This window comes from Leguminivora glycinivorella, chromosome 18 (genome assembly GCF_023078275.1).
Source record: "Leguminivora glycinivorella isolate SPB_JAAS2020 chromosome 18, LegGlyc_1.1, whole genome shotgun sequence".
Classification (NCBI taxonomy): Eukaryota; Metazoa; Arthropoda; class Insecta; order Lepidoptera; family Tortricidae; genus Leguminivora; species Leguminivora glycinivorella.
Window position 1 is genome coordinate 9,974,061 of NC_062988.1, and position 13,025 is coordinate 9,987,085.

The 13,025-nt window shown below is 35.9% G+C and overlaps 2 protein-coding genes across 2 annotated transcripts in view; both read left to right on the top strand.

Moving 5' to 3' along the window:
* The window catches only part of LOC125236157 (brain tumor protein), an 834,846-nt gene that overhangs the window by 32,439 nt on the left and 789,382 nt on the right, over positions 1–13,025 (top strand). The window lies entirely within an intron of this gene.
* LOC125236122 lies at positions 2,400–3,844 on the top strand. The gene is made up of 2 exons (XM_048142820.1): positions 2,400–2,532; positions 3,336–3,844. Exons 1-2 carry the CDS (start codon positions 2,400–2,402, stop codon positions 3,842–3,844), a joined length of 642 nt encoding a protein of 213 aa, XP_047998777.1.

Genomic DNA, 13,025 nt, shown 5'->3' on the forward strand with positions numbered 1-13,025 from the left:
CGCTTATGTACCGCGGCGTCGTACTTGTCGCACTTGCAAAATCGCATTTTGTATGGATTTCTTATTAAGGGAAGCCCTTCAAAATTTAAGCTTTTTAATTATTAAAAAATCTAATATTACACTTTTAATTATTAAAAAATCTAATATTACACTTTACATTATTAATAATTGCGTTTTTTTATATGTTATGAGATATTTGCGGGTCAAGTTATGGTTCCAATATTGTAAGTTCGCCCCAAAATATGAACGACGGTCAACTTATGGGAAAAGGCCTAGTTTTTCAAATGTTATTATAAAATCGAGTAAAATAGATAGATGTACTTTTTTACGTCAAATTGATTGTTTCGTAGTCGTTGATTTTTTGATAAAAAGATGAACGGACCTTTTTTATCTAATATAGATTTTTTTAAGTTTATATTTGTATGTAAACGGGATTCATCAACTTAAGAACCTGTACCCAAAACGTGAACTAGGAAAATTTATTGGTTCATCTTTTAGGTTGGATTCCAATAAATGAATTTTGTATCAAATTAGTTCGTTAAATTCATTGATGTTCTGTCCTAAACATGAACCAATTAAATTGATTCGTTCAAGTTTTAGGTAGAGCGTTAAAAAATAAACGCTTTAATTTTCATAATATTTTTTTTATTTTTTATTTAATGATTGCTGGTTTAAATATTTAAAAACCATTTTATATTAATACCTAATACCTATGTATCTACAATAGGGGTTTAAGTTCAACTATTTCCTACAAATACTACTTTTGTCCCCGCCTGTTCATTTATTGGAGTTTCATCGTTCATATATTGGGCACATGCTGATTCATCTATCGGGGTTAAATCGTTTAGAGATAGGGCACTGTTCAACTACTGTGAATTTTGACCCCTTTTAAGATATAATTATTTTTTAACTGAATCATAATACGAGGCTCGAAAGTAGCTTATTCTAAATTCAATCACATGAAAAAATTAAAATTCTGGAAAGTGAGTTGCATCATACCTATAGAAAAAAAAACCAAAGTTAGGAAATTCGCTGTTCACCTTTTGGTGATTTTACCCTATCGCAGTGTGCGATGACGATAGCGCGGTCCGCTCCGACCCGTCGCGTCGCGCCCCGCTCCAATGCGATCCGTTAGTGTGCGCCCGGCCGCGGTCACGACTACAGGGGATTATTACTCAGGTAAATAACACGTTTTTTTGTAAAAACATGCTTTGATTTTGAATAAATGAATGTTTAGTTAATTTTTAACGTTTTTGATATGTTATTTTTATAATATTTATGTAAAAATCTTTTGTTTGAGTGTTATTATTGTAAGTCTTCAATAGATGCGCGTGGCTGATAATGATAATACGTCACGTGGTGAGAGGGGGTATCGCGAGCACCAGTACCTTTAGTAGGTACGCAAACCTATAGATAGACGGAACCAAATCAACAATCCTGTCAACCAAATCTTGGCACTAAAAAATGGCGCGAAATTCAAATTTTCTATGGGAATTAAACCTTTGCCCTTAAATTTTCAGTTTTGTGAAGACAATGGGGCCGGTGAGCCCTACATTTTTCAAATTTTCCGCCGTTTTTAGTGACAAGATTTGGTTGACCGTTTATAATTCTATATATTTCTCTTTTACGCCGCTGAAGACGTAATTTGAGTGCTATCAATTATAGGTAACTCTGTTGTGGGGTGATAGAAAGATCTTTCCTATAGGTAAAAGGTCAAGCAAATCTAGTCACTAAAAGAAGGCGGGAAATTCAAATTGTCTATGGGACGATGATGTTTTGCCCGTACATTTATGTAACTTGCAGCCATTTTTTAGGACAATATTTAGCTTAACCGTTTATACGCAATTTGTTGATTTCATTTCATTTCATTTCATTTCATTTATTTCTCACATATAAGCTAACAGTGTTTCACCAAAACGATATCAATGTCAGCGAAAATTCAATCTTATAGGTACAATTAAGCACAAAGTTAAATTTTGTGAGGCTCGCGCGGGCTGCGGAAACCGGGTGTGTAAGATTGAATTTTCTGTGACATTGCTTGGAGTTAGATGCACTGCAATGTAATGTTTTGTTTATTATTTTTATTATGGTATCTGAGATATAATTAAAGCTTTTTGCAAACTTATAATAAAATTACAATACACTAAACTATTTCAGTTCAGACTAAGTGATGCAAAAAATAAACTTCTCGTAGAAAAAAAATAATTGCATTTATTTGTACCTACTTACAAGTCAGTCGTGATAGTATAAGATTTATCTTCCATACCTACCATCTAATTAAGAGCGTTTTCATATTATCCGATCCGATATTAAATGTCTTAGACATCCTTGCTACATCCGTTATCGGATCGGATAATGTGCATTCGAACCCAGTACGTTACTCCTTATTTATTTTTAGTATGGATGAAGAAATGCTTATAGCCCTCGTGAAGGAGTACGGTGAGCTTTACGACTCAGAACACAAGCAGTATGAGGACCAGCATAAGAGGGAGGCATCTTGGCAGGAGATTGCTACTAGAATGAATCAACCGGGTAAGAAAACTTTATTACTTACTTACTCCGTTGGCTCAATGCCCCAAAATGAGACTTGGCCTCCGATACAAGGCAGCGGCACTTTTCTCGGTCCTGCGCTACCTCTCGTCAATTCTTGACTTGGAGTAAAAATAAATCTTCATAATCATAATATCATTTATTGCAACATGGTAAAAAGTTGATACAAAACATTATAAAGCATCTCATGGACTTCAGTAGGGTGTTGCAAACAAGTTCCCAGACTTACGCTAAGGATAATCAAATTTACTTAAATGCTATATTTGAAACATAGGTGTAATAATAATCTTGTAAAAAATTATCCTTACTTAAAACTATATTCAAAAAATTCTGTAATTCTGTTCCTTCGATTCAAGTGATAAGCACCTGATCTAGACTTTTTTCGAGAAGATTTTGTAGAAATATGTAATAAGTGCCCGTGTGCTGCCGGGTTAAGAATTTCACCACCCCTTTTCTTTCCGTGGGTGTCGTAGTAGTCGACTGTGTTATATGGGTTAAATTATGGCGTAACTGAAAGGCTGCCAACCTGTCACAATTTCGTTTTCTTTCAACGCCTTTTTGCCAAAAGTGGCACTGCAACTTGAGTAGTTCATATGCTCTGTCTCCACCTTTATGGGATACAGGCGTGATTATATGTATGTATATATGTAATAAATAAATATTATAGGACATTCTCACAATTCTCACACATATTGAATGAGCCCCACCCCACAGTAAGCTCAAGAAGGCGTGTTGTGGTTACTCGGACAAAGATATAAATAATATACAAATAATTTTATTTTTAGCTCAAGATTGCAGAGATAGATGGAAACGACTACGGGACAACTACAGGAAAGCCAGACTACTACGCCAAAGAAAAAAAGCACAAGGTTACAAAAAATTAAAACCTATAAAATACGAGCATTTATTTTCATTCATAGACGGTGTAATAGACAGTAGAGAAAAACCAGATCTAACAGAACCAGGAGATGAAGATTCCGAAAGCTCTTCATCGAACAATATACAAGAAACATATTTAGAAGTAGAAAATACAGTACCAGAGTTTGAAAGAAATAATGGAGAAAGAACTACAGGAAATGACATATTAGTCAAATTCTTTTCAAATTTAGGAGAAACTGTTAGTACTTTTCCGCCACAAGTGCAAATAAGAGTGAAAAGAGATATTTTTAAGATTATAAACGACGCTGAAGAAGAAGTGCTTTCGAAGAGGTACAAAGTTAGAGAAGTGAGAAGAGAAAGCAACGCGGGCATTGTAAATGTGAAGTTTGAAGCCTCGGATTCAAATTTTATTTAATTGTATAAACTTGCATAACGATCCTTTGATGTAGTTTTATTATTAAATAATAGGTAAATATAGACGATCGAGTAAATCTTGTCCCTTATAAAAGGTCGGAGAATTTTAAAAATATTGAGGCGAAGGCTTATCTTCCATAAAAAAAATCGCGCCTGTGCACATCTAGTCACTAAGACAAGATTTGCTTAGCCGTCTATACTTATCATCATAATCATCCTACTTGCGTACCCGGCATTTTTGCCACGGCTCATGAAAGCCTGGGGTCCGCTTTGACAATAACAATAATAAAATTTGTCTATCTTTATCATATCAAACAATAGTTTCACACACAATGAGTGAAATATTTGGTGCTGTCACGGAAGTCGATAAAGAAATCACGCATATTTCATGGTACATCATATTTTATTATTCTCAAATGTATATTTCAAATTCAGAGATTATTATTAACACACGATTCCTCCCTGTCACTTATACATTTTAAAAACTTGATTCCTGATCTTAAATGCCTAGAAATAAATTCTTGACTAGAAGAAAACTGGCATAAAATGTTTATAAAACAGAACCGTTCCGAAGCTACTAAAGGAACACGATTTTCATTTCAATACAGTAGAAAATTAGAAATAAAAGAGAGGGGGGCGCTAAGCCTTCGGTAATTGTGTCATATACTTGGAAATTTCGACCCTTGCTTTCGTGATCCGATGGCCGAGTGGTTTTACAGACATCCGTCCGGTTAACGGAGTACGCTGGTTCGATTCCAGCTCGGAACACTTGGAGGCCTTGGTCACTTTTTCTTTGTATATGACATTTATTTAATGTTAATAAAAGAGAGCCTTGTAAACAGTATTTAATATCGAAAACTAAATGAAAAATTCCTGTCGGCGGAATTCTAATTATTCGGATAAAATTGGACGAACGCCTTAGATATTAATAATTATTCTCAAGATGGATTGTTCGGCCATTAAGAATTGTATTAATGAGAAAGATATCGTTTATTCTTAGAATAATTTTAATTGGTAAGGTCATATTATAATTGTTAAATAGGTAAGGTGAGGTACTTACTTTACATAAAGGAATCGAGATAATAATCGCCCACAATTTTATTATTGAGGAACATAAAATAAATACGCAATAATAATTTGTTTTACAAGGGGGCAAAGTTGTAGTTTAACCGCGAGTAAGCGAAAAATTCCAATAATTCGAGGGTTTAAGGCACGAAGGTTAAACAAACTTTGCCAACGAGTGAAGCACAAATATTTTCACCACACCAACACGAACAAAATACTGACTATAAAACATGAAACTAAATCAAATCCATTAATTTAGTTAATATCTAAATATATAAAAGAAGAAGCTGACTGACTGACATATCAACGCACAGCCGAAACCGCTGGTCCTAGAGATTTCAAATTTGGCACGTAGGTTCCTTATGTAGTGTAGAGGAGCACTAAGAAAGGATTTTCCAAAATTCATCTCCTAAGGGGGTCAAATGGGGGTTCAAAGTTTGTATGGGGAAACAAGATTAGTTTGACTATTTTATTCGAAACTTCACAGGAAGATTCCTTAAGACATATGACTGAATACGTGTTTCAGGTTTTTTGAAAATTTAACCCCTAAAAGGGTGAAAAGGGGGTGATAAAGTCAAAAAATCAATATGGGTATCGTTTTTATGGTTTATCGGGTCGCTGATCACGATAAATACAACGTTTTTAAAATCTAACGAGGCGGAAGTGAAATACCTTCTCCCCTGTTGTGGTGCAATGGGGTTTAAATATCAAAAAAATATATAAAAGAAGATATTGACTGACTGACTGACATATCAACACACAGCCGAAACCGCTGGTCCTAGAGATTTCAAATTTGGCACGTAGGTTCCTTATATAGTGTAGAGGAGCACTAAGAAAGGATTTTCCAAAATTCACCTCCTAAGGAGGTCAAATGGGGGTTCAAAGTTTGTATGGGGAAACAAGATTAGTTTGACTATTTTATTCGAAACTTCACAGGAAGATTCCTTAAGACATATGACTGAATACGTGTTTCAGGTTTTTTGAAAATTTAACCACTAAAAGGGTGAAAAGGGGGTGATAAAGTCAAAAAATCAATATGGGTATCGTTATTATGGTTTATCGGGTCGCTGATCACGATAAATACAACGTTTTTTAAAATCTAACGAGGCGGAAGTGAAATACCTTCTCCCCTGTTGTGGTGCAATGGGGTTTAAATATATAAAAGAAGATATTGACTGACTGATTGACATATCAACACACAGCCGAAACCGCTGGTCCTAGAGATTTCAAATTTGGCACATAGGTTCCTTATATGGCGTAGAGGAGCACTAAGAAAGGATTTTTCAAAATTCTCCTCTTAAAAGGGTGAAATGGGGGTTCAAAGTTTGTATGGGGAAACAAGATTAGTTTGACTATTTTATTCGAAACTTCACAGGAGGATTCCTAAAGACATATGACTAAATACATTTTTCAGGTTTTTTGAAAATTTGACCCCTAAAGGGGTGCAAAGGGGGTAAAGTCAAAAACACAATATGGGTATCGTTTTTATGGTTTATCGGGTCGCTGATCACGATAAATACAACGATTTTTAAATCTAATGAGGTGGAAAAGAAATTTTCTCCCCTGTTATTGTGCAATGGGGTATGGGGTTAAAATATCCAAAATAGCCATAAGTATAGCTTTAGTTTTTATCTTTACTTCTGGTTCAAGAGATTTCAAATTGACACGGAAGTTCCTTAGAGGAGCACTAAGAAAGGATTTTTCAAAGTTCACCTCCTAGCATGATAATTTGACAGGGGCAAGGACAGGGACAGGGCCAGGGACAGGGACAGGGACAGGGACAGGGACAGAGACAGGGACAGGGTCAGGGACAGGGACAGGGACAGGAACGGGATAGGGATAGGGATAGGGATAGGGATAGGGATAGGGATAGGGATAGGGATTGGGATTGAGATTGGGATTGGGATAGGGATAGGGATAGGGATATGGATATGGATAGGGATAGGCATAGGCATAGGCATTGGGATTGGGATTGGGATAGGGATAGGGATAGGGATAGGGATAGGGTTAGGGATAGGGATAGGGATAGGGATAGGGATAGGGATAGGGATTGGAATTGGGATTGGGATTGGGATAGGGATAGGGATATGGATAGGGATAGGGTTAGGGATAGGCATTGGGATTGGGATTGGGATAAGGATAGGGATAGGGATAGGGATAGGGATAGGGATTGGGATTGGGATTGGGATAGGGATAGGGATAGGGATAGGGATATGGATAGGGATAGGGATATGGATAGGGATAGGGATAGGGATAGGGATAGGGATAGGGATATGGATAAGGATAGGGATAGGGATAGGGATAGGGATAGGGATTGGGATTGGGATAAGGATAGGGGTAGGGGTAGGGGTAGGGGTAGGGGTAGGGGTAGGGGTGGGGATAGGGATCAGGATCGGGATCGGGATAGGGATAGGGATAGAAATAGGGATAAAAATAGGGGACGGGGACGGGGATAGGGATAGGGGAGGGACGGGGACAGGGACGGAACGGGGACGGGGACAAAGATAGAGATAGGGACGGGGATAAGAATAGGGATTGGGGTCGGAATAATCGGTCGGCAATCGATATTTAGGCAGTGTAAAATGCAGGTGGCCCAGTGGGAAGGTATTAGTAAGTAGGCATCGGCGAGTATCCTGCATCCGTAAACTATTACATTCAATGTGCTGTAAGAAGATCGTTGTTTGCTTGCCTTTTATATGTTTACGTTTGCAATAAGTATAAGCAAAATGGAAAAAATTGTAAGCGATAATGCAAGGAAGTACTTTTTACCCTACCGACCATAGCGTCGAGATACTGGCTATGTGGGTTGTATGAAGTTTCCCCAGTATAAATATTTATATAGGTAAAATACATACATATTCGCACCTACGCTGTGGTCGCTGTGTAACAATTCTACAATCATTGCAAGAATTTCTTTTAAAACAATATTAATATGTGTAAGGTACAGTCAGCCAAAACCGGACCGTACAGCAAATAGATCAGTTATAATGGCCCTCCAGTCGAGAACTGCCCCGCTTTACCTTAATCGAAATAATCGCGGACAGATGTACCTACAAAGAAACCTACGGATCCAAATGAAAATCTTATTTTTTGTAAACGTTTCAATAAGAATACTTTTATTACGCGGGCGAAGCCGCGGGTAAAAGCTAGTTAATGAATATGATTCAAAATCATCATTTATAGATAAATTCTGGCAACCAGCTTCAGACACCAAGTTAAAATTTGTATGAAATTACTTTGCACTCTTGTGGATAAAATAATATTTTGAACAAAGAGAGCCTTTACTAGTTGGTGTGGTGAAAATGAAATTTATAAGAACCCAACAACTGTCGAGTATTGTATTTTTGTATATTATTAAGGCACAGAATAAAAAGTATAATTTATTACGGCAACAACATTAATAATAAATTCTCATAAACGCTGCAGATCCTACATCAGAGCCATTCAGAGCCTGTGCCAAATCCAAAACCAAAATGGCGCGAGCAACAATAGAAACACTTGCCATACAGCCTTTGACCGGAAGCAGAGTAGGAACGATAACAGTAGGTTAACTATTTTTTGCGTGATTCGAAGTTTACTTCAGCTAATGTTGTACAGATACTTTAAATATTCGCTCTATACAGGTACGATATGTGATTATGTGATGTGTCGAAGATAGTTTTTCAAACAAGAAGGTCACAGAGCCCTATGGTCAAGCAAAGAACTTTCTATGGGACCATGAAACTTCACTCCTATATTTTTCAAATTTTCCGCCTCTTATTAGTGACAAGATTTGCTTGACCATATATATATTTGACACTGATATATGTACCTATTCTATTTTGTCGAGCCATTTCCGTCACCGAATAAGTAGCAAATTTTAATTCGCCCATAGAAAATTTTACGCCTCTTTCTGGTGACGAACTTGTTTTACCGGTCAAGTATATAGGCAATGTATACCTATGTCAAGTACCGCAATTATTACATTGTTGTTTTTATTTCTCCTTGTACCAAGTTTTAGTTTTTCTTTTTAGTCCTTTGGATGATCGCGCGCCACTCTGGCCTACTTCTGAAGCTTTTGATTACGTAGATTCTTATATATACTTATACTTACTTCTGCAAACGGTTGTTATTTTATTTCTAGATAGACCACTCGTATACTTCCTATTCTGCCGGAATCATTCCCTTGGCCTCGGCCCAAGCGATCTGTCACCGAAACAAATTAATAACTCTGCAACGAAATAATGTCAATGAAGCGTTTGGCTGGATGCTCTGAATGTTTAAGTTATTATGGCTTGGGATTTATTTGTGTTGTTTTAAAGTATATTGTTGCTTTTTTCGTTTTGAAAAATATTTGATTTAATAGATTGATTTAATAGATGAAGTGCTTTGCGGCCAAGTTTCTGCATAAACTGCGTGCCTTCCTAAACTTTGACATTAGCGGAATCATCGACAACATCATTGTAGACATAACACTTAAAAATATAGGGGGAATTTTTATCGTCCCATAAAGAATTTCGCGCCTTTTTTAGTGCCTTTTGCTTGATAATACAGAGTGGGGCCTGTAACAAAGGCGAAGAATTGAACTGTAGGCTATTCTCCTTATACTGATCAACATTTGTTCAGTGACTTTTAAAAATTATGATGTCTTTAAATTTTTAATTTTTCATACAAAATAAATATTAGCTTCAATGTACGCCATTATTGTTGTCATTGACGTTGTCTGTCACACTTTAAACTTAACAGAATTCGCAATACATTACCTCTTAGAAAAAACTTTCAAGGGTGATAAAAATTAAAATACAAGTTATTTTTAAAAGTCGCCGAACAAATGTTGATCAGTATAAGAAGAATAGCCTAGAGTTCAATTTTTCGCCTTTGTTACAGGCCCCACTCTGTATATTTTGTGTATTTTTTTACCACGTACCTACCTTATATAATTATAGTATAAGTTTTGCTTTGCTACTATACTGTGTATTATGCAAGTCTGTTAAACGTCTGAGGAAGTTAAGTACCAATAATAATCATAGGTAATTTTTCGAGAAAGAAAAGTGACTTGTTATACCAAACTGTTATAAAGTGAAAACCTATCAGTAAAGTAGCCGATATTTCAAGCACCATTACTCACTTTTTATTGTATTTGGAGTTCAAATAACTCATTTTGTCTTTTAATTTTCAGCTGACGTCCCTTAGATTTATCAAGATAACTAATGTCTATGAAAATTTAGCAATATTTCAATTCATTTAATAAAAACGAAACTTTGTCATAATCCAGCTAAAGGCGAGTAAGATACATAATTTCACGGACAGAAGGGAATCGTCAAACGTAAATTATCTACTGAACATTTACAATATTTTTTAATTTTTTTGGAATAAGTAACTTGATAGCGAAAACGTCACTGAGAATGTATCGTTGAATGCTGCAACTTTGCCCACCCTGTCAAAATTGCTTCTTGAAACCGGGATTGGAACCCAGGACCATCGGCTTAGCGTTATCAGGCTGGGTCACTTTCCACTAGACCAGGCAGGCAATTATGGTCGCGCGATAAATGATAAAACATCTTGCCTGATATTTTATCGTCTATCGCGCGACCATGCTACCCGTGCAGGCTGACCTCATAGATCAAGGGACAGCCGGCCTAGCCGAAATGATATAATTGTTGTCGCTAGACGCCTATCGAAACGCAATCTCGCGACTAAGCGATTACGTAAGAGCGATAGAGACAGCTAGCTACGATAACGATGTTATAATATCACAAGTTTGTGCTTTTTGCAACCATTTTTAACAGAAACATCAACAAGACACGTCATGCAGAAGAGATTATGGAAACTCCCATAGGGTGCATTGGGATAATTTCGAAAGTCGTCAAATTTGAAATAAAAGTCACCATTATTTGCATTATAACAAGATTCCCCTTTCAAAATTACCCGAGTATTTATGTAATTTGAAATTATCCCAATGCACCTTACAAAAAATTGGAAATATTTGTTGTGACCATAAGCGCCACAACTCCTTCGGGACCAATAAATAGATATTGCTAGTATTAATCCAAATTATGTTAGAGATTAGGTCAATCTTACAATATAATCAATATTATTGGTAACACTGATAATTCTCTCGCTAAGCAATACCAATAGCAACCCTGACAACAAGACACCTGGCTTTGTCAGAAATTATTAAGCGTCTAGCGAAAATCCGTTTCTCTACACAATCTCGTAACTTATTCCATTCTATCCTTTACAAAAGCAACCAAAATTTCTGAAGAAAAGCGTTCATTTTCGAAGGCGAAGTTATACTCGTAAAGCTACATTACTTGGGAAGGAGAGCTGTCTTTAGGGATTGCAATTGCTGGATCCAGCATCCAGCAATCCAGCTGGATCCAGCGCATTTTTCGGTATGCTGGATCCAGCAGCCAGCGCTGGATCCAGCGCTGCGGATCCGCAAATAAAAAAATCTGCAATAAAATACGTAATTAACTTCAATAAACTTATTTTACGTCATGTTTAAAACGGTTCCGCGTTCCCGCGCGTAGCCCGTGGCCGCTTAGCACAAAATAATTCTATTTCGCTACAATTGTGTGTTTTTTTCAAAAACTTAAGTAGTTTAAAACTGTTACTGAAGATCTCAAAATATATTTATAGTATTTAATTATTTACTGTTACCGCAAAATTTCTTTTAATTTTCAACTTATGTTTAGATCAGAATATTGATTGATGTTTGTCTACGTATAATATACCTACTTAGAGGTTTATTTTTTCATAAATATTAACTAAGTACTAGTAAGTAAATTAGTAATTTTCAATGTGAACTAGTGAATGCCCAAATGTTGTGCCAAAAAAGCAGGCCATGTCTGGTTGATAGCATTATTTATGTACCTACTTATTGTAGTAGGTACCTTCGCATCATCGTTGTTACACTTTTAATGACTTTTTTATTTATGTAGATTGCTTTATGGATTAAAAATGGTTACAAAAACTAATGCCAACTTTTTACAAATTAATTTTAATTTTTCTTCCCTGTTAGAAGGGAGCAAAGTAGCAGTTTTCTGTTCACGGACTATGTTGGCAGTATAATCATATATGACAGAGTCCAGTTAGGGGCGACAACGAGCGAAACGAGGAGGGGCGTGTTAGGTTGACCGTGAGGAAATGAAATGTAATAACAATAAATTAAAAAAAAATCTTGTAAAAAGAGTAAGTACTATTTAAAAAATATATATACGTAAGTAAAATACGTAATTGCATCCCTGTCAATAAATTTAGAAGTTCATAGGAGACTCAGTATTGCATATTTTTCGAAATACGCCATAGATATTGTCGGTGTTCAATAAAACATTTGGTATATACAATAAACAACTAGTTGTATATTACGTCAAGTAAAACATTAGATAACATGAAAGTTTGTTTTTTTTTTTTAAAAAGGCCTTTTGAAAAACACTAAAAACGGCCAAGTTGGTAGGTACATAAATGCAAGGTTGGCAAATTAAAAAAAAAAACAATATGATAATTTGGGAAATGAACATTCGGCGGAATTTCCGCGAAACGTGCGTTGGGAAGTGATATTCGGTCATACAATTTTCGGAGATAAATAAGAGAACCGTTTTAAGTTTTTTTTTATAAATTATGCTGACAAAATTGCGCGTTTTCATCCTTCCTTTCACTATTTCAAATAATTTTAGTAATAACAGCCCTATAGTAGAGCAAAATGTAATTTTTTTTTGGCATTTTTTCTACCTGCTGGATCCGCGCTGGATCCAGCTGGATTGGCGCCGATCCAGCAAAAATCCAGCTGGATTGAAAATACTGCTGGATTGCAATCCCTAGCTGTCTTTAAATCGACCTTCAAAGATCCTAGCCGAAGTGACAATCATTTTCGCTACGTAGCGATCGAAAAGCAATCTGGCTCTGTAAAACTACAGAACAGCGATAGGGTCAACTATTTTTAGAAGTTATTTAGTTAATAATGTATGTATAAACTCTTTATTGTACAAAATACAAATTATATGTATAGCCTACTAGACTCATATCGAATTTGGCGCAAGAAATAATTGTTTTCTGTAGTATTTGACATAAGAAACCAATGTTTATAGATTTTGGGTATTAAAAGTTTATGATGACTACGTATTTTCGATTTAAAA